The sequence below is a fragment of the Lacerta agilis genome, chromosome 14 (genome assembly GCF_009819535.1).
Source record: "Lacerta agilis isolate rLacAgi1 chromosome 14, rLacAgi1.pri, whole genome shotgun sequence".
Lineage (NCBI taxonomy): Eukaryota > Metazoa > Chordata > Lepidosauria > Squamata > Lacertidae > Lacerta > Lacerta agilis.
In genome coordinates, this window is record NC_046325.1 from 31,229,920 (window position 1) to 31,255,034 (window position 25,115).

The following is a 25,115-nucleotide window of genomic DNA, read 5'->3' on the forward strand; positions in this document are numbered from 1 at the left end:
TGCCTGAGACGAATGTGGAAGAAGCCTGCATTCTTCCACTGAGCTATGCAAGGCACACAGTGCAGAGACCATTAAGGAGCATCCATAGGCTTGGGTGTGGAGAGCAGGCCTAGTTGGGTTCATTGTACTAAGCGACAAGATCCAGAGCAGAGTCAAAGTGGAGTCAGCAGGATTTGAACACTGTTATGTCTTAATGGCGATTTGGGTGTCGGAACTGGTAAAGGCAGAGGAGACTGAACAAGCACAATTCTGCAAACCTCACTGTGGTCTACAGGAGCAGTGCAAGAATATCGCTTTGCAGCAGACACGCAGGAAGGATGGAGCCTGTCTGTGTACTAGAGGCAGCCCAACTCTGATAGGCAAGGTGAGGCGGCCACCCCAAATGGTTGTTGCTGAGCGAGAAGGGTTGGCAAGACAGGAGTCACCCCATGGGACTCAAATCCTCCAGGAGGTTCTCCTAGAGCAGCTCCACAGAGGTGCCATCCTCTTGGACAATTCAATTCAATGAGGTTTTCAGAGAACTTTCTGTGGGATTATGCCTGTATGCACAGCATGTGTTTCTGTGTGGGACGCCATTTGCATTGGACTCCTCAAGGATTTTAACAGGAAGCTTCTGAGCAGATCTGGGAGATTGGGCTGGCTCTTTATGCACAGAAACAGGCTCATTATAAAACAACAACCACCAATACTGCAATGGCTGCACCTGATAGGTAGGAAAGACAAAAGAGGACACTGGAGGCCAATGGGCTGCAGTACTAAATTTGTCATTTGTCATGACGCTCAGAACCACACTAAGCAACCAGTTTTGCCAGTAAACCACTTTAGCAAGGTAGGAAATTGGAAGACCAAGGTCCCATGGCCAACCCTCTACCACAAAATAGCTTAGTGCCAAGACCCATTGTCATGGCTTCTGCATCACACTTCTCTATTGAATGCAAGTTGGCAATTGTGCTTGGGGGGTCGAGGAGGAGGGACAGTTGCCATTGCCCAAGTGTCCATTTTGTTCAGAACAATAAGTCTTCACTGCAAGCAAAGGTTTTACTGCCACGTTAATAAATGGGAGACACCGAGAAAGGATATGATTATCTCGGAACTGCAATGTCATTATATCCCAGAAGAGGTCAGGCAAGGGAAGTTTAGAGTAGGCTATTTGCAGCAATTGCGAAGCAACCAGAGCAAAAAAACAAAACAAAAACAAATTAAATTAAAACTGCACCTCTGAAAGATTACTTAGATGGATCAGGCTGATTTGACTTTTCAGGCTTACCACGCCATTACATTTATTCCAGTAATGCAGTTGTTAGGCAGAACTGCCGATTAGCAGGAATTATAGGAGTTGTAGTCCAAAAATGGGAAGGGCCATAATAGATGATTCTATTACTTGGTTTAGAACACTTTTAAAATATACACACTTTCCCCAGCCCTCTGAAGATACACAGATGAGTCCCTGGGAAATTAGCATTCTCCTCACTTGTCAGGGTCACCAACCAACTTGTACCCACTGAAAGGTTCCATCCTCATCCTTTGGGGCAAATGGGAAAGGCTCACAAGAACAGAGCAATGTGAGAAAATGTGTAAAAACAAAACTCTCCAATGCCGTGTCTTTTGCTGTGGGTTACTTTATTTTAATAAGGACCACTTAATTTGTTCTTTGGCAGACTGCAGAACCTATGAACAAGTTGGGAGGGGAGAGAGAGAGAGAGAGAGAGAGAGAGAGAGAGAGAGAGAGAATGAGAACAATTAATTGCTTCTATCTCCAGTGTTTTGCCAACTGGCTAGGCCAAAGGGATGGGGAATCTGTAGGCCCTGCATTGGGGCAATCTGATTAGCCATTCTGAAGTTAAAACTAAAGGGATCTGTTCTTTGCATATCTTTCTCTTGGGAGATGGTTAACAAAGAGCAAGTCCAGAAATAAATTCACAGGAGCCAAAAGATCATCAGACGAAATGTGACCCTATGAGGCAGGACCACCCAGCACTTGCACCCTCAAAACTCCCTCCACCCCAATCATCCAAAACACAGCATCTCTCAAACAGAAAGCAATGCATTGTGGAACATGTGTTCTAATAATCCCAGTCAACAAGATGCACAACGTAGATGCAAGTCAACCAGTGTGTAACTGCTAAAAGCAGATGCTGTGGTTCAAACCACCCTGTAAATCAGGAAAACATGTGGCCCTTCAGGTGTTGCTGGACTGCAACTTGCATTGTTGGCCACACTGGCAGGGGTTTGATGGGAGTTGGAGTCCAATTTCCCATTCCTACTGGGAATCATTTCTTTTGATGTGGAAGATCTTCCTCCAGCCCTGAATATGCAGCTGCCAATTGCAGTTATACAAAGCTATGGAAAAGGCACTCTGCACGTGCTCAAGAGGCATGCTGATGTTTGTTATTCTGGTGTCACATCTGCCACTGCCATAAAAATAAAAATAAAAAGCTCTGGGAGCTAAATCCAGGTGAACATTCTAAAGGAATCAAATCTTGGGAAGTGTCTCAACCTAACCAGCTGGACACCAGGGGGCAGGTGTGTCTTTTAGATGAAGAAGGGGTGATCAATGAATGCAAAATCAGGCTCTAGGACAGACACAAAATTTTGTGATGGCCTGGGCAACTGGATGCTAAGGACTTCCCAACTCTATCTGAGTTGTCCCTCTGTTTGAAAATGATGAACTATATCATGTCCACAGTAATCTGATCACAAAGTTTAAGCAAACATTGCTGCATATAGAGGTAGGTTATCATCAGCTTAACAGACCCTGCAAATGCCAAGCATTTATGTGGGATGCCCTTTAGTTTTCCCATTGTGGACAAAGGGGATATTGGGCCCCAGCATGTTCTCTGTCCCTCACTGTAATGTGTCCCTTAGTGCTAGCTAGCCCCTCTCCCCTGACCCCCTCTTCGACTTTCTCCCCAGCTAGGATGCCAGACCTAAGTGTGCTTGCAAGTGTGCTTGCAGTTGCTAGGCAACATATGACCCCACTGCACTAGTTATGCGAAATGGTGCAGTTGGCTGCAAGCGTGCCCTATAGGCTAATACAGATTTAAACTGTCTTAATATTCATTCCCTTATTCTAAGGAATCTTGGGGGATGTAGTCCTGTGCGGAAAGCTGCAAATCTCTAATGAAGAATTCTTAGCATTCTAATCAAACTACAATCCATGGTCGTCAAACTAGATAAAGCCCATATAGATATGTAGGGTACAGGTATGTTGTAAGATGGTGGAGGCATATGTCACCCCCCAAAAAGTTGTCAAACTGCAAATTGTATCCTCCCATTTCGACAATTAGTCAGAAGGGACTGCAAAACACGGCCAAAATGACCTCTCATTCGGAGTGAAGGCAGAAAGCATTGCCCTTTGTTCTTGCTTAGTACCGGTATCATCAATTAGCACAATCCGATGGGCTATGTGGTATCATCAGGAAGCCTATTCAGAATGAAAGCAGTACTCTCTGCCTTCGTTCCGATTTGGCTTTGTGAAGCTGTCATGTAGTCATATAGCATTCCTACATGAAACCTGATGGCCTCACACTACCTATGCGATCCTTGATTGGCTGGTGTCAAAGCTACAGACAAGGGAAAACAAGCAAGTTCGAACAGGCAATGAGCAGCATGTGGAATAGTTAAGCAAGTGAAAATTCCCACCAAGATCCCTTTCACTGTGAAAAAATTCCATTGACAAAACTGAGTATACCCCAAATATGCCACAGAGAATTGGGAGATTAAAAAAACGTTGAAGGGAACAGCCACCTATCAGTTAGACTTGGCAAGAGCAGCCACGAGAAAGTAACATTCAAACAGTGAGCAGGCGCAAACATATCAGACTGGCAAACAAGGTTCATCTTTGTTTATACCAAGCTCTTCTATCTTCCCCCTTCCCACCCCAGTTTTGAGGACCTGTCTCCTGGTCCCCGGAACTGCGAATGTTAACTCATTGGGTTATTTGAGCATTGATTACGCAGGTCGTTTTTCAGGCAACAGTTCTCGTTCTATGGATCGGAGCAACTGGGTTAAAACGGGAGGGATTTTCACGGGCAAAAGCAGCAGCACAGACACAAGGGGTTTACGTTGCCAACTACCCAGTACTTACTCTAAGGCAGCAGACAAGAAGAGGCAGTTAGTACGGTGTTAGGAGACCTGCCAGGGACCCACCCCCTGTCCTCTTGATCTATGCCATCAGGATTAACTTGGAGAAGACAGCCTGTAAGGAGATAGCTAGTGAGATTGGGGGGGGGGGGATAAGAAACCTTAGGGGAGGTGGAGCAGGATCACTGCCAATATTACCAACATATTTCAGCCTCTTGTTTGGCTGAACAGGGTCTGGTTTCAGGAAGCTTCTTTCCGGTTTGTGGGAAGAGAAATCAGTGCAGTCTCTCACTTCGTGCTCTGTATCCTGTACAAACTCTCCCCCATGGCCACATGCTGATGTCATGCACACGCTCTGTGCAAACACATGCAGTAGAGTCCCGATGCCAATTTTTTTAAAAAGAAAAACTGCTTCTGGGCAGACTGGGTACTGAAGCTCTCCCCACAAAAAAAATTTCCCAGCAGTGTTTTAATTGCACGTTTGCAAGGGCAAGTATATGCTTTGCTGTGGGGAGGGTGTGCATGTCTGTGGGAAAATATTGTGTACCATACGGACAATACCCATAACTGCCTCTGGCACACATCTTACACGCTACTAACAAATTCATTATCTGAGTGCAAATCCTTATATAGTCAAAATGCACTATCCATGCACAAGAGGATAGGTATAGGAAGGCTTGGGGATACCCAAATATTTGCAGAAACACAGAAAAACCTTGTGGGGGTGGAACCAAGGAGCCCCCCCCCCCAAAAAAAACTTCTTAGAACAATTTCTAGACACTGAGCACACTTAAGTTTTTGTTGAGGGAGTAAGGGAAAACAAGGAGGAAGTTGGGATGGAGCAGGGAGTAGCTGGAATCCTGAAGCGCTGCACTCTGCACTGCAACATTCTGTTGCGGGTCCCACTTGTCTAACTAATCCGCACGCCAGCTGAGAGCAGGGTACCTGCACGTAAGAGAAACTCCAGAGTAGACTCACCTGAGTGACACTGTGTTCAGATAAAGAGCTGTCATCCACCTAAAAATAGGTAGGGGAAAGGTGAGGAAATTTAAGGGGATCTGAAGAGCAAAATTCTGAAGACGCGAACAATGTCATTTCCATTAAATATATCACAAGCAAGAAATTGAGCAGTTAAAGACCATTATGACAAAATTTATGAATAAGATGTTGGGAGAGATACACCCAGGCCAACCCAGGCAGCTTTTTTCAGGGAGATCTCTTGAAGAACTAATTCAGAAACCGAGATGAAAATAAAACTCATCCGGTCTTGTACTGGCCAGGACAAAAGGTGGGTAGGCGATGGCTTGAGGGGAAATAAATATGGTGTTTTTCACTTTATCTGCTCTCCCCCCCCCTTTGCTGTTACCTCTGACAGCAGAGCAACAAGGGCTGCAAAGTTTCTGCACCTGTAACTGGGAGGCTTGTAAGGGCAGATCTCCTTCTTTGCAGGCAGAAAGGGGGATCTGTTCTGTTCTATCCTATGGCCCCTGGGATGACTTTCCAGGGACCGTGGGATCGTATCCTAACTAAATTTACGGACAAACTGGATGCAGCACCATTTACAGAATTATTGACAGTGTGCTTGATTTTTTAAAAAGCCCCACAATCTGGATTAGGCTCCTGGCACGGGGGTGGGGTGGGGTGGGGGTGTATGTTAAGGTGGGCTTTAACCCTTTCCCCCCTTCTGCAGTCCCGATCCAGATCAAATGCCCCATGCCTGCTCTTTGTAGTGAATGGAATGGGAGCATGAATAGGAGCTTTTCTTCCATAAAGACAGCAAGTGCAGCCCCCCTCCCGAATTCCCACACCAGATTCCTGATCTAGATTAGGCCTCATGAGCCTGCCATTTGCTTTTTAAAAGCCATTCGCACATCTGGCAATTCTGTGAATGGTTTCTTCGTCTACTTTGGTCCTTCATGGGTCACCAGATAATAGGACAGGTCCTTTGACAGGTCAGTAGTGGATTAAAGAACAGGGAGAAGGAGGAAGTAATAAATGGCCAGTTTTCACATTGGAGGGAATCTTCACACTGCATTGGGAATAGTGGTGTTTTAACATTCATAAATGATCTGGAGGTGGAAGGAGGCTGTGAGCTAGTGCAAAATTTGCAGACAACTTCAAATTATTCAAGATGGGAAAATTCCAAGCAGACATGACAGTAAAGAATCCCAAAAGGTCTTTTCCAAATGGACAATACCGTATTGGCCCGAATATAAGCCACATTTTTTCCCAAGTGCCAATCGTGAAAAGTTAAAGTATGGCTTATATTGGCAACCTTATGCCGCTGGCAAAGCAGCGCCCCCCCCCCGGAAGCAGCCCGAGAGCACGGGCGCTCATCCTGTCCGCAGCTCCCAATCCTCCCCCAAGCCGCCAAATTTTAAAGGTGTGGCTTATTTGTGGGTGTGGCTTATATTCGGGCCAATACGGCAACATGGCAAATAAAGCAGTGTACATTGGACCTCATTGCTTCCTGCCTGATTATTCTCCCTCCATCAATGCCTCAACCAGCAGGCAGGTGGTGGAAATGGTGGCACTGGAACAAGACAAGGGTGCCCTATCTCCCCTTTATTATTTATTACGGTCCTGGAGGTTCTTCTAAACATGTTACGAAAAGAGAAGCAGATAAAAGGAATTAGGGTGGGAGAGAAAGAATACAAATTACGCGCCTTTGCAGACGACCTGATGTTATCCCTACAGGAGCCGGAAAACAGTGTCCCCAAAGCCCTGGAATTAATTGAACTGTTTGGACATGTAGCTGGTTTCAAATTAAATAAACAGAAAACCAAAGTATTGAGTAAAAACATGACTGTAGAGCAGATACAAAGACTACAAGATGACACGGGCCTTAACTTTGTTAAGACTGTAAAATATTTAGGGGTCAATCTTACAGCAAAAAATCTGAACCTGTACAAGGACAACTATGAAAAATTGTGGATGGAGATAAAGAAAGACATGGAAATATGGACGAGATTGAAATTGTCGTTAATGGGAAGAATAGCAGCTGTTAAAATGAATGTCTTACCAAGGATGCTGTTTTTATTCCAAGCCATACCAATTTTGGACAAATTGGATTGCTTTAAGATATGGCAAAGGGACCTATCGAAGTTTATATGGCAGGGAAAAAAGCCTAGAATTAAATTTAAGATTCTGACAGACTCTTAAGAAAGAGGAGGCTTTGCCCTGCCGGACTTAAAGATTTACTTTGAAGCAGCGGCCTTTTGCTGGTTGAAGGATTGGTTTAGACTGGAGAATGTGGATGTGTTGGACTTGGAGGGATTCAATAATATGTTTGGTTGGCATGCATACCTTTGGTATGACAAGGTAAAAATCCACAAAATGTTTAAGAATCATATAGTTAGGAAAGCTTTGTATCAGGTTTGGATAAGATATAAGGACTTGTTAGAGAGAAAGACTCCTAGATGGATTTCACCAGTGGAAGCCAAGGCTTTTAAGAGACCGAACATGTCTGCAAGCTGGTTAAGATATGTGGATATATTGCAGCGAGAAGGGGACTCATTTAAGCTGAAAAGCTATGACCAAGTAAAAAATCAAGTCCCCGACTGGCTACAATATCATCAGGTTCATGAAACATTTAAATTAGACAAGAAAATTGGTTTTCAAATGGAAAAATCGAAACTGGAAACAGAACTGATAGAATCGAACTCTAAAAACCTTTCCAAGATGTATAACTTGTTGCTAGAGTGGCATACGAAAGATGAATTGGTTAAATCGACGATGATAGACTGGGCGAAAGATGTGGGACATAATATTATGATGGATGACTGGGAGAGATTGTGGCAGAAAGGTATCAAATTTACTGCTTGTAATAGTTTAAGAGAAAATATAATGAAAATGTTATACAGATGGTATCTAACACCAGTTAAGATAGCTAAGATGAACTCTAAAATGTCTGATATGTGTTGGAAATGTAAGTCTACGAAAGGTACCTTTTTTCATATGTGGTGGTCATGTCCAGGAGTAAATGCTTTCTGGGATAAGATTTATAACGAGCTTAAAAAGGTAATGAAAGTTACCTTTAGTAAGAAACCAGAGGCATTTCTTTTGAGCATGACCAACGAAGAGATACCCAGTCAGGATAGAGTATTTTTTATGTATGCCACTACAGCGGCTAGAATCCTATTGGCAAGAACCTGGAAGGGTGAAGAGATCCCAACAGTGGAAGAATGGCAGATGAAGTTAATGGACTACATGGAACTCGCTGAACTGACCGCTAGAATCCGAGACCAGAGGGAGGAGACGGTGTCGCAAGATTGGAAGAAATTTAAGGACTACCTACTTAAATGTGTAAAACTGAATGTTTGAGTATTTGAGCAGAACTAATTGGATGAAATGGCTTTAGCAGGTTAATGTAAGATATAATTGCTTAGAAGAAATGTGAGATGTGAATGATTTAATGGTATAAGAGTATTTTAAGATATAGAATATAAGGGAAGATATATATTGGATAAGTAAATTTAAAGATTATTAAGAGATTTGGTAAAGGTTAATTGAAAAAGAAATAAAGTTACCTAAAGAATATATATAATTTTAAAGGCAGTGGAGGGAACAGGGGAAGTCCCCTGAAGTTAAAGACAAGAAAAAAAACAAAGATAGGTGTTGAATAAGGTTTGTATGTGATTGTTTATTGTATTTTGTATTTTGTTTATTGTTTATTATGTATTATGTTTTATTGTGTTTATGTTTGTGTAATGTTGTTTTTTTATTCTCTTTTATTGGAAAATAATAAAAAACCTTTTTTTAAAAAAAGGAAATGGTGGCACTGAGAGAGGGTAGGAAGAGGTGGCTTTTAACTCGGTGAAAGACTCTATTCACTGTCCCAGCATCTCTAGGTAAATAATCTGTCTGAAACCATGGGAGATCTGCAACCACTCACTATGGACAATGCTGAACTAAATGGGCCATTGCTCTGACTTGGCTCCTCGTGTGCCTAATTCAGGGGTCCCCAAACTAAGGCCCGGGGGCTGGATGCGGCCTAATCGCCTACTAAATGCGGCCCGTGGATGGTCCGGGAATCAGCGTGTTTTTATATGAGTAGAATGTGTCCTTTTATTTAAAATACATCTCTGGGTTATTTGTGGGGCATAGGAATTTGTTCATATTTTTTTTCAAAATGTAGTCCGGCCCTCCACAAGGTCTGAAGGACTGTGGACTGGCCCCCTGCTGAAAAAGTTTGCTGACCCCTGGCCTAATTCCTTTAGCTGTTCTTGGGTCTGTTACCAGCCACAGTCACTCAGGAGCTTTTCACCACCAGGCTCCTGTGTGAAGCAGGCTGTAAAACAGAATCACTCCCATAGCTGCTGGAGGTGGATGCAACACATGCAGAGATAGTTCTGCAAGAGCCCTTAAGGGTTGGAGGCCAGGCTACTGATATTACATCTCCTCTCCCGATTCTATTTCCCATCACAGGAGCAAAACCATACGAATAGCACTGATATTTAACATCAGGAGCATTGTTACACTCAAAAGTTGTCCATGCAGCAGGCTCATGTCCTCCTTAAAAAAAACAAAAAACAAAACTTGAAAAGCAAACCCAAATATGGGGAGAGTTTGTGCATATTCTGATGTGGGAACATAGTTTGCTATGTAGTAGCTGGTTCTTAGGGACATGGGTGGCGCTGTGGGTTAAACCACAGAGCCTAGGGCTTGCTGATCAGAAGGTCGGCAGTTCGAATTCCCGCGACGGGGTGAGCTCCCGTTGCTCGGTCCCTGCTCCTGCCAACCTAGCAGTTCGAAAGCACGTCCAAGTGCAAGTAGATAAATAGGTACCACTCTAGCAGGAAGGTAAACGGTGTTTCCGTGCACTGCTCTGGTTTGCCAGAAGCGGCTTAGTCATGCTGGCCACATGACCTGGAAGCTGTACGCCGGCTCCCTTGGCCAGTAATGCGAGATGAGCGCCGCAACCCCATAGTCGTCCGCGACTGGACCTAATGGTCAGGGGTCCCTTTACCTTTAGCTGGTTCTTCAACCCCCTCCTTTAAAACTGCTGTTGACACAGCATGCTTAGAAGCTCACACATACCACATCATACCAGGCACACACATGCTGCATGTGTTTTACAACTGACTCATCCTATACAAATATAGGCTACCCCTCTGGCCACTTATTAAAAATCATTTATTTAGCTTTAATTATAGGGTCTAGAGGTGTAGGAAAAGCCAGACAAGGAAGAAAGGAGAGAGAGAATCTCCCCGGACGATTTGGAATGGGGGATAAAGGAAGCAGGATGATTTTTAACCCAGCCAGCTGCCATGCTGCATTAGAGCGACGTGCTTAGAAGGAAGTCAAGTCTTACTCCTGCATCCTGTTTGTGAGAACAGTTCGCTATTTGTAGAGCCTCTCGGGCAAAATTTCATTGTACTCGGAGTTACCCGTGATGTAATCAAAGAGAACAAAGCCATAAGCTGCAGGCTCCGCGATCGTCTGAGGTGGAAAGAGGTTCAGGGAGATGAGCAAGGGAACAAAGTGCAGAAATGAGATAATATTTACAGGAAGGAAGGAAGGAAGGAAGGAAGGAAGGAAGGAAGGAAGGAAGGAAGGGACCACTTACCCTAAAATTCAGCTTCTGGATGACTTGCTGGGCATCACTTTCCAAAATCACACTAAAATGGAGAAGAGAAATGAAGCATATTGGGAAGGGATATTTTGATCTGTGTCTCTGGCAAGAACTATGCAGTTGTTATGCAGCTGTTGCGAGGAATCCAGAAGCACTGGGGAAGTGATTCTAAAGCAGGTAAATTTTCTTTCATACTAGTGATCCAAATGCAACATTTTGTTGCCACACAGTGCATTTCTTTTAAGAAACAGTTTGTGCAATTGTGGCTGCGGCTTACTGGCTGTTGTCAGTGATGAACAGCACCATGGCATTCCTTGTGTCATTTGGCGACATTTATTTTATGTGTTGCTGTTTTTTAAAGCCCTGTTCTCATTTTATATCTGATCTCTCCCTAGGCTGCACCATGGAAGTATAAGAACATTTATGAGAGCCTTTAAAAACAAAAGTTGTAACTCCCACAAAGCTCCTCCCTTCCTCCTGGTATTTTGTGAAACCTTTTTCATTTCATTTCCCTCAAGCAAGGGAGCAATGCATCAACTGCAATTCTGCTTTTCGAAAAGGAGAAATTACCTTTAATTGTGAGTCTCTTACTAGTTCAAAAAGTAGGAGGAAACACATCTAATGGGTTGTTTTTAAAACATGAATTAATTGAGCTCACATTTTGTTACTTGTGTTTACATTTTAACTGGATTCCTTAATGTGATTTAGGTACTCAGCTAGTGTCTGAATCTCAGTGAGTTGGATGAGCTATGGCAGATCCTTTTAACTCCAGATTTAAAACAGGGTGACATGAGCCAGCCTGCTGAGATCTGCCAAATTAATTCATTTCCCTTTTCTCCCCTTCTACATGATCTCACCCGCCATCAACGATCTCATCCACCACAAGGAACACCCCATCCATGTTTTCCACCAGGGTTCGCTTCTCCACGTTCTTTCTAGATACAAGACAAGACAAGGCAACTATGAGCACCAGGAACATATCTACACTACTAGATTTAAACTAGTTTAGGAGTCATTTCTGTGCTGGTCAAGCCACATCTGGGGAACTGTGTCCCGTTTTGGGTGCCATATTTTAAAGGAGGACCTTGACAAACTGGAGTGTGCCAGAAGGAGAACCACCAGGATGGTGAGAGTTCTGCAAAGGGGCAGAGCTTCTTGTATTTGGACAATATAAGGAGTGCTGCCCAAATGATAGCAAAATGGATGGTACACAAGCCTCCTTAAGGTCGGTATTCCAAGGGCAGGGTGCCACTACTGAAAAGGCTCTCTCCTTCATTGTCACCAGCTTCACATTTGATGACAGGGGCACCTAGAAAACATTCACAGATGCAGATTCTTGCTACCAGTTTCCTGGTATTTGAGGAGACAGTCCATTAAAATACCCTATAAATCAAGAGGAACATTTTGGGGAGGAACGTATCTTGCCAATAAAAGCTTTTCTGGATAGCAGGAGATACTGTGTCTGGAGATACTGTTAATCTGCTGTTGCAATGGACACAATCCACTGAGAAATTCTCATAGTTTTGCCATTCCCTGTAGCATGCAGCTTCACTTGCTTCTTTGAGCCATCTTATGTTCTTTGTTCTACAGCCACACTTCTCTGCTACATGCCCATCCTCTATTTTGTACCAAACTATTAGGGATGCGGGTGGCGCTGTGGTCTAAACCACCGAGCCTAGGGCTTGCCAATCGGAAGGTGGGCAGTTTGAATCCCTGCAACAGGGTGAACTCCCGTTGCTCGGTCCCAGCTCCTGCCAACCTAGCAGTTCGAAAGCATGTCAAAGTGCAAGTAGATAAATAGGTAAACGGCGTTTTGCCAGAAGCAGCTTAGTCATGCTGGCCACATGACCCAGAAAAACTGTCTGCGGACAAATGTCAGCTCCCTCAGCCTGTAAAATGAGATGAGCGCCGCAACCCCAGAGTCATCCGCGACTGGACTTAACTGTCAGCATTCCTTTACCTTTACCTTTTTATGATCTGGATTACAAACACATGGGCACACATACTATCTTTGGGCAACAGGTCAGAGCGATTATTTCTTTCGTCCCTTCTACTGTGTGAGAATGTCATTGATCTCCACTAGGACTAATGATGATACTCACCGCAGCATATGGTTGAGAGATTCAAAGAGACAGGTGAGAACGGACATCAACATCAGCTATTAAAAAGTGGGGCCAAGAAAGGAAGACTCATGTCAACAAAAACAAAATCAAATGATCTTTCAAACATGTATTTCTCCCTGACCATCTACTAGGAAACATACAGAGCAAATGGTGATTCTACACAACATGTAACGTAGCACTGTTACTTGGCAGTGTGATGACTTTATGCAATCTTTACTCAGAATCCTGTCCATTTGTAAATTCATGTGTAAGTTTAATTAGAACCTTTCTCCTCGTGGTTTCTACCTATAATTGTTTTCCGTTCAACATGGGGGGGGGGTGAAGAACAGAAATGAAAGGCAAGAAATCCACAAAATAAGAAGTACAAGTTTTGCTTAAGGGTATGTAAGTCACTATTTATCTCATTTACCTGCTGGCTAAAATAATAATAATTTTTTTTTTACCTCATTCTCATGGGGACTTCCCACTACATAAAAGAAAAGATCAATGCTGCTTTTATAGACAATGGTCAGACCTTCCAAAAAAGCAATCTCACCTGAGGAAAACAAAAAAGAGAAATGATGTTTAGAGAGAGAAGTGGGAAAGCTCTAAGAATCATAGAATTGTATTGTTGGAAGGGACCACAAGGGGAATCTAGTCCAACCCCCAATGTTAAAATGCAGTAATCTTTCGCTCAATGTGGGGCACAAACCCACGACCCTGAGATTAAGAGTCTAATGCTCTACCAACTGAGCTATCCCACCTTCAAGAATGTTACAACTCCATCAGGCCCTGCCTCATTTGCTTGTGGACTGGTGACATTATTTCTGATTTTTATTTTTATTTTTTTTAAATGATTTCTAACAATTTAATTCTACCCATGCTGCAGTTGTAAATGGATGGAATCTGAGTCAGCCAGGTCTTTTCTGATGGGCTCCATCTGACTGAGATGGAGCTTGTTTACCTTTAAAAGGGTGTGCCAAGCTGTCCCAGAGCTGAAGGGCTTTTCCTTTGACTGCACCCAAAACAGTGTGGCATGGCAGAGCAGCTCACTAAACGGACCAAAAGGAGGCCTGCCAACCTTCAACTGTAGATAAGGCAAACGCCTGGTCCAACACACACAGGTTTCTAACAGTTAGAGCATACAAGATCTGTGCTTGGCATAACATCTTCTAAGTGGCAGGTTTTTAATTTATTTTTTTAAAGACTGCTTATTCCTCTCCAGATAATGGCTAATATTTCTACAGGAGTACCAATTTGAGGACGCTGGTGGTGCTGTGGGTTAAACCACAGAGCCTAGAGCTTGCTGATCGGAAGGTTGGTGGTTCGAATTCCCGCGATGGGGTGAACTCCCGTTGCTCGGTCCCAGCTCTTGCCCACCTAGCAGTTCGAAAGCACGTCAAAGTGCAAGTAAATAAATAGGTACTGCTCTGGTGGGAAGGTAAACGGCGTTTCCATGCACTGTTCTGGTTCACCAGAAGCGGCTTTGTCATGCTGGCCACATGACCTGGAACCTGTACACCTGCTCCCTCGGCCAGTAACGCGAGATGAGCGCTGCAACCCCAGAGTCGGACACAAATGGACCTAATGATCAGGGGTCCCTTTACCTTTACCTATTTGAAATGCAAATCAATGGAGTGGATTTGTCTTGGGGTAAATATGTCTCCTAACCAGCAACAAAATTTGCTTTAGGAGTGCAAGCCAAATTCACCCCATACTCCCCTTCCACAGTGCAGAAAAAACCTTCTGCAATGTGTCCTCCTCTTGATCTCTCTCCATCTCTTAGGCCAGCTGTTGGACCACTCCACATTGCCATCACCTGTCCCTTTGTCACTCCAAGCGTCTCTTTTCACTCTTGGTTGACGGAAATATTTTTGGTCCCACCTGCACTATACATTACATATCATACCACTTTAAACATTCATGGCTTTTCTCAACATATCCTGGGAGCTGTAATATTTTAAAGGGTACTGAGAGTCCCCCTATTCCCCTCACAGACCTATAGCTCCCAGAGTTCCCTAAGAAGAAAGACTGGTTGTTAAACCACTTTGGGAACTGTAGCTCCATGAAGGGAATAGGAGTCTTCTAACAACTCTCAGCCCATTTAACAAACTACACTTCCCAGAATTCTTTTGGGGGCATGTCTGTTTAAAGTGAAGAAGAAGAAGAGTTTGGATTTGATATCCCGCTTTTTACTACCCGAAGGAGTCTCAAAGCGGCTAACATTCTCCTTTCCCTTCCTCCCCTACAACAAACACTCTGTGAGGTGAGTGGGGCTGAGAGACTTCAGAGAAGTGTGACTAGCCCAAGGTCACCCAGCAGCTGCATGTGGAGGAGTGGAGACACGAACCCGGTTCCCCAGATAACGAGTCTACCACTCTTAACCACTACACCACACTGGTGACATGATACTGCGTTAAATGTACAGTGCAGATGTGGTCTCTGTTTCTCAAGGGAAGGAGAAGAGCCAAGGAGATCTATGGTTGAGTGTCTGTTGGTACTAGAAGCTGCTGGTTGTTTGTCTATCTATACTTTAATGGCCACATACTCACTGTCAGTCTTGTGGGTCTTGTTGAAGACATTCCTTTCGAAACTCTTCTGTTCCTTCATAGATGGAAAGGTGTCATCATAATACTGTGGACAGCCAGAACAAGAGGCTCAAAACAAGGATGAGGCAGCATAGGAGTAGGGAATGGCTAACAAATAAGAATCACGGATATTCTTTAGAGCAGGGATTGGGAACCTGTGGTCTTCCAGCTCTTACTGGACTACAAATTCCAACATCCATGATCACTGGATGTGCTGGCTGGGATTGATGGGAGCTGGTGTTCCCACAACATTCATGTTCACTGAAAATGAAAATCCCCTCGATGTGAAAATTGGTAAAAGCCTGTTAGAGAACAGTGCTCCTGAGCATAATAGCTAAATGGAACTTCCATATTCAGAGGCAATCTATATCCAAGCACCAGATGCTAGCGATAAACAAGGGGATGCTATTAACTTATTGGCCCACCTGTGAGTGCTCAGAAACACTTGGTTGGCTGTTGGTGGAAACAAAATGTTGGACTACATCAGAGGTGGGCTTGAATGCAGCCCTCAAATTTCTTGGATGCTCCCACCTCTGGAATTTTATCTCTGGGTTGGAGGGAGAGGGAGTGAAGGTGAGATAGAGCAAGAGAGAGACTGGCCATGGATCTCCTGCCACTCTAGCCTTCATACTCTGCTTTCTCTCTCAACAGTTTTAACAGTATTTCCCCGCTCTCGCTCCTGCACTCTATGGTTTCTTTCTCAAGAATAAGAATCTTGAGGCAGACATCTGACCAAGGAGACTCCTCTGCCTTGCTTTCTCCCTGCTCTATTGGAAACTCTGCTTCTCTTCTCACCTCAGGCTGCTGCAGCAAAAAGGGAACATGGATGCTGCTGAGGGTTTATGAAAACTTAAGTATTGCAGAGAGAGAATGAGTGTACATTAGGCATGGGGAACATGTGGCCCTCAGTGTGGCTAATAGTCAGGAGCTGTGTTCAGCAACATCTGGAGGTCCATAGGCCCTTCATCCCTCACATCAGTGATGAACAGAGAGTGAAAAACGATTACCTGTCAGAATGCATAAAGGTGGAGTCAGTGGCTGAAATTGATGGGGACACATTTACAAGAACAGGAAGTTGTTCCCATGATACGAAGACTCAACTGATGGAACTCAATGAACACAAACAGTGTTTTGTCCCAAGTAGCTTAAGTAGCTTTTCAAAGGGACTGGATGGCTACATGGGGCACCAGTACAGCTGGGGAAATTAGCCAAGGTAATAAGGATCTATTGCTGACCTCATGCTAGGAAATAACAACAAAAGACAGATGTTGCCCTCCTTTTGCACTCCCCCCCCAACTTGGTTGCTGTTAAGCAGTGATCCAGCATAGCAGTTCTTAATTTCTGGGATAGAGTCAACAGGCCCACCCCAATGAGTGGTCTGAGGACACATGGTACGGCTGCACTGTTCAAATTAAGCAGGTCTCAACTCTGGATGTGAGATTGGCTGCAAGTCTCAGATAAACTGCTCCGGCCTTCTCAAAGGACAAGTAGTAGGATTCCTTCTTCCATGTGTTTGACCTCCACTACTGAATGCACCCAAGCAGAGATCTTCTATTCCCAACCTGAAAAATGGTGTTCATAATTCTACCTGATGTCTTACCAGAGTGGAACTGAGCCTTAAAAAAAAATTGGTGGAGGTACCTGCCTTGGCCAAAAGTCGCTGCCCAAAGCTGTCCAAGATGAAAATTGCCTTGACAGTGTAAAGGGACGGTTCCTAGGATCAAAATGAATTAATTTTACTTAGATGCAGGAGTAAGAATGTACTTTTTAAAAGCCAGAAAATGCTAAGGGAGATCTATGAAATGTCCCATTTAGCTTGTACTACCACAAACACAAGTACCATATATCATGTAGCTAACATATCTAAATATCTAAATCAATGGGCATTTTTTGGTTGAAGAGCAGGGTAGTTATTTTACAAAAATAAAAAAATAAATATTTGTATGACACTACTAATATATATGGAACTTAGCACAAAAATATATACAAAAAAGGAACCTGTCCCCTATAAGCTTACGGTTCAAAATTGTTTTGATTTCCCCAACTGCACCCAATCTTTTCACTCTCTGGACTGGCACTGCACCTCTTTCATTCATATTTCTAGCTAACTAATTTCCGTGCATCTCCAACCTCACTGGTGTTTCTGCAAAGTAGGTCTACACCCACACAAAAACAACAAAGCCCACCACCAGCAGCCATATATTACGGCCTACCAAGCACATCACAACTCTTTCTGCACTCCCCAAACAGGAAATGGTATTTCCTGTCTCTCTAGGTTCCCTCTACCGAACTTGTTCAAGATAAGTTGTTTCTACTATTTCATGGTAGCGGCTTCTTGGATCCCTCACATTTTACATGGCAGACTCCCCTGAGGTGCCTCCCTCCATGCCTTTGGGTCCCACTCTGCCTGAAACCCACCCCTGTATGAGTCTCCCCATCTTCATTTAGTAAGGATTCTGGTATCTGTCCCTGGATGTGGAATGCTGAACCAGCTTCCCTCTCCCTGGGATCTGTCCCTTCCCCTTTCACAATACTGTTTCTTTGAGACCCCACTAATTCTGAGTGCTATCTCTTTTTAACTTTGTACGGCTGATGATACCGTGTCAGTTCTTCCTAGCGACAGAACAGATCTCGGAGAGAAGGATTGTGTCCCACAATAAATGAAACGGAAGTCCATCTGTATCTGAAGAAGTGTGCATTCACACGAAAGCTTATACCAGAACAAACTTAGCTGGTCTATAAGGTGCTACTGGACAATTTTTTTAATATTTAAATTTTTATTTCCACAATAAGTAGTATCTCTCCAGCTTTGTTGACCCCAGAAACCAAGAATTCTCCCCCATTTCCCCAGGATTTCCTGATTCGCTATGTCTTTTCCGAGGTGCTTCTTGACATGCTGTCCACTTAAGACTTTACAGTCGAAGACTGGGATGAGGAACCAGAGGCACTCCCAATGTTGTTGGACTCTCACAAACCGCAGGCAGCACAGCCCACAGCCACAGTCATGGATGCTGGGAGTTGTAGTCCAACATCGGGAGAGCCTCAGCTTACTCATCATTGATCTAAGACCTCCCGAAACACAAACCTTGGGCCAATCAAAAAATAAAGGTAAGCCATTTTGGCCTATAAGAAAAATTTCATATTTCATATTATGGCAATACATTTATTATCCTCCCTCTTAGGTCAATTATTCTCTTCTACTCTGTTTTGTTTACAATTCTAGCCTGATTAAGACTTCTGGAGAACTTGAAAGCTTAAACACTGCTTTGTTATATTTTGTTAAGTCTAATAAATGCATTGCCCTAATATGGATTTTGGAATCTTTCCTTAAGTAACTGTCACACCCTGTCTGTGGCCTAATCATTCACTCTGGATATTGCTTTTGGGTTAAAGGGTTCCCCCTGGAGAACACTCACTTTGGATATTACTTCAACACTGGTAGGGGTAAACCGGTGTCCAGACTAGCCTAGTTTCGACTGCAAGTGGAAGCTGGTATGATGGAATGTGGGGACTCCCACAAGAAAAATAGATTCACCTACCCACACAGAAAACGAGCCTATCAGGAAGAAAGATAGGCCCTATGTTCCAACCCTTCTCCCTTAGCTCTAGTTTTCTATGCGCAGGGGAGTTTTGTTTCGAATAGGTAAACCCTTCAGTCATGTGACACCCCCCACTTGCAGTCCAACGTGGTGCAGCTGAGACACACGTTTACCACTTCAGCAAGAACTAGGCCCCTGCCGAGGACGCTTTGTCCTGTGCCCGTCCTTCTCAGAACGACGTTTGTTCTTAACGCGCCTTGCAAACACGCGCGTCGCCTTCTCCTCGGCGCTTCGGAACCGAGGTGCGTAAAGTTCAGAAAATGAACTGTACACAGCATAGTTTGGAGAGCCGTTTCTGATCGCGCAGGCAGGCATTTGCTTCGGTGGCGGATTTCCCCCGCCCCTACCGCGGGCCCGCCCCAGACACTTTTACAGCCTCAGGCGCCGACATCTAGCGGCGTCTCCCCCTCCGCCCCACTCAAATGAAGGTGCATCGCGCCTTTGGGCACCTGAGGCAGGCAGTTCCACAGATGCTGAGCAAACGCGTAAAAATGAATTGAACAACTGCCCTTTCACGATGGCCAAAATCCTCTGCTTGAGGCGGCTGCCTAACCCAAGGACCGGCTTTCGCCCCTTTTCCCTCGTCGCTGCTTCCCCGCCCTCGTACCAGCAAAAGCCCCGCGGGGATTTCCATGGGTCCGACCGGCACTCCGGCGGCGCGCTCCCCGCCTCGTCCCCTTGCGGCGCCACCGAAGTGGTCGTGCTGACGTGGCCGGGCCTCTGCCTTTTGCATCTCGGATGTCTCCACGGCAGAGATGAGCTTCGGCCGAGCTGGGCTGCTCCGCCCCGCTCAGGCACTGGGTGGGCTGCCGCATCCTCCCTCCCCAGACCGCTCCCAGTAAATATAATATAAAGAGATCTCTCCTAAAATGTGTGCGCCGCGCATGAGGGGGACGACGACGACGACGGCAACAAAGTTGTGACAATTTGTAACGAGGGCTTTCTCTGCGAAATAATTCTTGCATAAGAATAGGAAAACAGCTTTCATTCGAAAGAAAAGAGAGATGTACCAATTTTGGAAAGCGTAAAAATGCTTCTCCCTCATTTTTAACCCACTCAATGTCTTACAATACTTTAAAATTATGTATTGCGCAGCTCTCTCCTGTTTTTATGTGCAAACCTGACGCGTGATCCTCCTGGAAGTTTCTGAGCAAAACGCTTTGAGAAGTGCAACCGCAGGGCTGTTGGCTCTTGATAAGTACCGGTCTGGCAGATTTATTATCATCAGACTACTCTCCTCCCCTTATTGGGTAGAGTGGATATTTATTATCAGGGCTAAATTTGAGCCCACTTAGGACTCAAGTTGTAAATCCTGGAAATAGATTTGAATGCAAAGGAGGAGGCTTTGGACATATTCACCCTTTGTATTTGCATAATTCTTCCGGAGCATTCAAAGCGCTTTGCATGAGATATTTTAGTAATCTGTACAACAGCCTTGTAAGGTAGGTCAGTCTGTTACCCCTGCATTGGAGGAGGCTGAGATAAAATGACTTGTTTGAAATCATGCTCTGAGTTCAAGGCAGAAGTAATATTTGAACAGATAACTTCTTGCTTCACAAGCACCACTTAACGCCCAGCACAATCATTTTCAGGTTAGCTTAGAAATTTTAATGTGCCAGGGCTTTTAAAAGCTGAAATTTGTACTAATTTGGATGCCATATGGCAGTTGTTTTCTGGTGAAAATTGGAGGTGCGGTATTACAAACCTTTGACTACATAGTCATGATCCATAACTGATTGTGGCTTTCTGGCAAAATTCCCACTGCATATTTACAGGCATATATCTTCCCTTCTACCATTTTATGATGCTCACACTGCAAATGCTGAAGCACATGCTGCAAACACAAAGAGAACAAGTGTTGATCTGCACTTACGATTGTGTGGACGCAGCTTTATTGCATCCAGTTCTGGTACCTTTGCACACACAACACCATATTGTAATTCTAGTTCCAGCATTTGGGTCATCAGGTTAAAGCTGTGTTCTCAATCCATCTACAGTCCTGGCATTTTTGGAACAGTTCCAGTCAAGCAAGGAGCACACCATCCCCCTCCATCGTCTGGACGTCTTAATAACATGTTAATGATGCCTAGTTCATCTGAAGAGGGTCCAGATGTTTCACTACTAATTGCTTCTGTGGAGGGGAATACTAAACGCCCACCAGAAGTGTTCTAAATGTCGAGGATCTCCAGTCTTGAAAGGATAAGCAGACTGGCGGAAAGGTTTTAATTAGTGTATAAGGGGAGGGGGCAGTTAATTAAGTTGGATTCTTTGCTGAATTTTGATTGTAGTTTGGCAAAAGAATAGTTATGAGAAAACAATGGCGGGCTCACACAGGCCTTGCATACCTAAACAGCTGTGTCTCTACTCTAGTGCCCCACTCTTGATTTCTAATGGCAGTAAGGTTGCCATCTTTGTGGGCTGAAAAAAACTTTGGCTCCCTGGTTACAGAACCAGCAAGTTAGAGCAGAGTTTGGAGTAATCCAGTGAGTCAAAGACAGAACCTTAAGAAATACAGGGCCCAAGGCAGAGGTTCTAATGTTTTAAGTACAGTCTTGATAGAGCCTACCAACACAGATCTGGGATTTACTGACAATCCTGAATATCTAACTACACACAGTTTTATTGGTAGGACTAGTAAAATACTACTTGGTTGAAGAGACAGCGTCAATTTAAGACTTAGTTTAAACCAGGTGTTACCACGTTTTGTAATACCTGCAAATTTGCAGATTTAGCATACGTGGAAATTCAGTTTAAACATTCCAACAGATAGTCCAAAAAACTATTGCTCCCACACTAAATCTCCACAGAGCCAGTCGGGACCCTCAAATGCTGTCAGTTTATATGCCTAGCTATTATTATTATTATCATTATTATTATTATTATTATTAATACCCCACCCATCTGGCTGGGTTTACATCATATATTACACCAGCTGGGTATCTCACCCTTTTATTTATTTACAGTATTTGTTAGTCATTCATAAGGCCAGCTATTGAGAGCAGTCAGCCAACGATTTAGTTCCCATGACAGCATATCATGTCTATTTTACCATACAAAACTGAGATACTGTACTTGTCAGGTCTAGTCCCATAGCTGTCAACTTTCCCTTTTTTTACGGGAAATTCCCTTAATCCAGCGCTGTTTCCCACTGCAAAAAAAGGAAGTTTGACAGCTATGGCCGTTTCCCAATGCAAGAAAAAGGAAGGTTGACAGCTATGAGTCAGGCCTATTCAGATAATTTTCTGTCCAGATTTCACTCTTAGATTCATAGAACCACTGAGTTGGAAGGGATCCTGGAGAACATGCAGTCCACCCCCACTTAGATTCATAGAATCATAGAATTGTGGAGTTGGAAGGGCTATGTTGTTGTTGTTCAGTCGTTCAGTCGTGTCCGACTCTTCGTGACCCCATGGACCAGAGCACGCCAGGCACACCTATCCTTCACTGCCTCTCACAGTTTGGCCAAACTCCTGTTAGTAGCTTCGAGAACACTGTCCAACCATCTCATCCTCTGTCGTCCCCTTCTCCTTGTGCCCTCCATCTTTCCCAACATCAGGGTCTTTTCTGGAAGGGCTATACTGAGGGTCATCTAGTTCAGCCCCCTTGCAATGCAGGAATCACAGCTAAAGCATCCATGGCAGATGGCCATCCAACCTCTGCTTAAAAACCTCCAATGAAGGAGAGTCCACCACCTTCCGAGGGAGTCCATTCCACTGTGGAACAGCTCTTGCTATCAGCAAGTTCTTCCTGGCCTTTAGTCAGAATCTCCTTTCTTGTAACTTCAATCCATTGGTTCAGGTCCTACCCTATGGAGCAGGAGAAAACAAGCTTGCTCCATCTTCTATGTGAAGATGAAAGGTCTTACAACACAGTGCTTGTTACAACTGGGGCCCGGTCCTGGAACAAGTGGCATAGCATTAAACAGAGCACATCTAAGTCTCTCTGTGCTCCTTTTCTTTTTATTATCAAGAAATGAGGCCACATTTAGGAAAGTGCTCTGAAGAAACAGAGATGTGTAAATACCTTAAGGCAGGCATGTCCAAAGTCAATTCTGAGGGCCCAATCCGGCCCCTGTGGCAGTACGGTATATTTCCTGGGGTAAAATCCTAAAAAAAAAACCTCAACAACTTCAACCCAAAAAAAGCTCAACAACTTCAATCCTAAAAAAGGTTGGCCCTTTGGTCGGCCTTCACGGCCCTTCACTTCATCAAATCTGGCCCTCTTTGAAAAAAGTTTGGACACTACAATAGGTTGGCAAGAACTACATTACACATTTCAGTGGGCGTTCTGCAGGAGAAATTCCTCATAGATTGTGACCATGTTAAATAGTAGGTGGGGAATATGCCATTTGGATTTTTCATCTCAAGCACCAAAATATGTTAACCTAGCCCTCTTTTTAAACTTTTGATCCACAGAAGACTCCTGTGGCCCTTTTGTAACACTCTGCTTTTGAATCAACAAAGCAATGGCTCTGCTAGTGTTTACAGAAGACCCAACAAAGAAATTATTTCATCATCCTGTATATTTATTCATAGTACAGAACGTATTTTAGATCAATCCAGTTCTTGCCAAGCCACAGCCAGGATTGTAGGATGGAGCTTATTTTTAGATTTCGTTCTGGACTTACCGGATGCTCTCCCCGCACTGCAATTAGGCTAGGAAAAATGCTCCTAGCTGCTTCCGAGCATACCGGTAATTACCATATTGCGGGTGAGAGTGGATTAAGAGGAGGAGGAAGGGTTAACTTTCTCTATGTTCTGTGGCCATTTATTTGAATAAAGTCTCCCATTGGCTCCCAGAGAAGTCTGTTCTCAAGTCTTGTACTGTACAGGCGGGGATATGTATTAGTAAAGGTTTGTCATTTGGGCCTAACTAAATGGCCTACATGCTTCCTCAGTTACCCACAACTCTATTTGATTTTAATCTGATTTGAGAGAGCCAGGAAGCTTCCAAGGTATCAGTTCTTCATTATCTAACAACTGCTGCAATTTGAGCTGTGCAGGAGCTCCTCTCCCCCTTCTACTCAACAGCCACTTCATGCTTGAAGATCAAATTCCAAATTCAGGTTTTGCAAGTATTAAGGGCTATTGTTATGGCGATGTGCACCTTTACAAAACTCGAGAAGTGTGTGTGGAAGCTTTTGTTTTTGTTTTGGTCCCAAATTCATTTAAACTAAGAGTCACTTTGAATCTGGGCTCAGAAACAGTTCCAGACGGTCTGGACCTCAGCAATATTTGGTTTAGAAACTGGCAATAAATAAAAACAGTAACAAAAGTTATAGCAATTAAAACCAAAGGGGTATTTCCTGGTCTAGGGCTCAGTCCTTGTGTGATAATACTGTTGCAACTGTTGGCTGACTTTTCCTTTGTTAGGAAGATAGCTCGTTAATTACCCAGAATGGTTGGTTATTCTTTCATCAATTGGTGATAATGATTATGAAATGCCTCTTCCTGATAGTATATGTGGTTTTACATGGCACATGAGCTGATATGTGGAGTGGGAGTGCCTGAATTGCTTTCTGATGAATCTTCAGCCTTGTGGGAGTGCCTGTTTGTGCCCATTTACCTTATATTTGTTTATAAAGTAATTAATTGACACCCTGCTGTTTTTTGTTTTTGTTTTTTTACCAAGGAAAACAAGATCTGCCAACACATCACTTGGAACTTCTTATCTCCTGGAGAAGTAGCTTAGTTCTTGTGTGGTTCCTATTCTTTTCAGTGGGGCTTGTGCAGGAGAACTTCCTGATGGATTGTGCTCCATACATTTCCATGGTCTGTTTCAGGTGTTCAAAAGACACTGATGCATTATCTCAGTAATGCTTACAACAAAACTGTAAGGTTGGCCAGTATTACTGTTGCTTGTTTAAAGTCAGTCAATCAGTTTGTGTCTGAGTGACACTTGAATCAGGAACATTCCAGCTCACACTCTGAGCCACTACACCACAGCTGCACATTTTGAATCTGTTTATTATAACTACAATTCGGTCTTGGAAGCAATAATAATTCTGGTGCTTCCGAGCATGTGCAAAAAGCCCTTCCTTGATTCTCAGCGCTCAGTGACTGCATCCGGAATCTGGGAGATGAACTTTGAATCTGAGGGTGTAGCTTCAACGCAAGTTTGATCTTTGGCACTTTTCTTTCTGTTTTGTAATGAATGACCTGATTTATTT

The 25,115-nt window shown here is 43.9% G+C and overlaps 1 protein-coding gene across 5 annotated transcripts; it reads right to left on the minus strand.

Annotated features, from left to right (window-relative positions):
- Positions 1-1,599: 1,599 nt before the first annotated feature.
- Positions 1,600-19,797, minus strand: COPZ2 (COPI coat complex subunit zeta 2). 5 transcript variants are annotated; one of them, XM_033169888.1, is made up of 10 exons: positions 19,554-19,797; positions 16,948-17,061; positions 15,312-15,393; positions 13,224-13,315; positions 12,760-12,815; positions 11,515-11,592; positions 10,652-10,703; positions 5,062-5,100; positions 4,088-4,198; positions 1,600-1,668 (listed from the first exon to the last, which is right to left on the minus strand). In XM_033169888.1, exons 1-9 carry the CDS (start codon positions 19,677-19,679, stop codon positions 4,166-4,168), a joined length of 672 nt encoding a protein of 223 aa, XP_033025779.1. In that variant the 5' UTR covers positions 19,680-19,797; the 3' UTR covers positions 1,600-1,668; positions 4,088-4,165. The 5 variants fall into 5 exon arrangements, with proteins under 5 accessions (XP_033025779.1, XP_033025777.1, XP_033025780.1 ...); XM_033169886.1 differs by lacking the exon at positions 4,088-4,198 and adding an exon at positions 10,397-10,524 and having other exon boundaries at positions 19,554-19,796; XM_033169889.1 differs by lacking the exon at positions 4,088-4,198 and adding an exon at positions 10,397-10,524 and having other exon boundaries at positions 16,993-17,061; positions 19,554-19,793.
- Positions 19,798-25,115: the final 5,318 nt, after the last annotated feature.

Coding starts and splice junctions, on each gene's coding strand:
- COPZ2 (XM_033169886.1), bottom strand. CDS start 19,679: ATGCAAAAGGCAGAGGCCCGGCCACGTCAGCACGACCACTTCGGTGGC. Junction 17,062..19,553: donor TCCCCGCGGGGCTTTTGCTG/GTACGAGGGCGG, acceptor TTTTGATCCTAG/GAACCGTCCCTTTACACTGT. Junction 15,394..16,947: donor TAAGGCTCAGTTCCACTCTG/GTAAGACATCAG, acceptor GGCTGTCCACAG/TATTATGATGACACCTTTCC.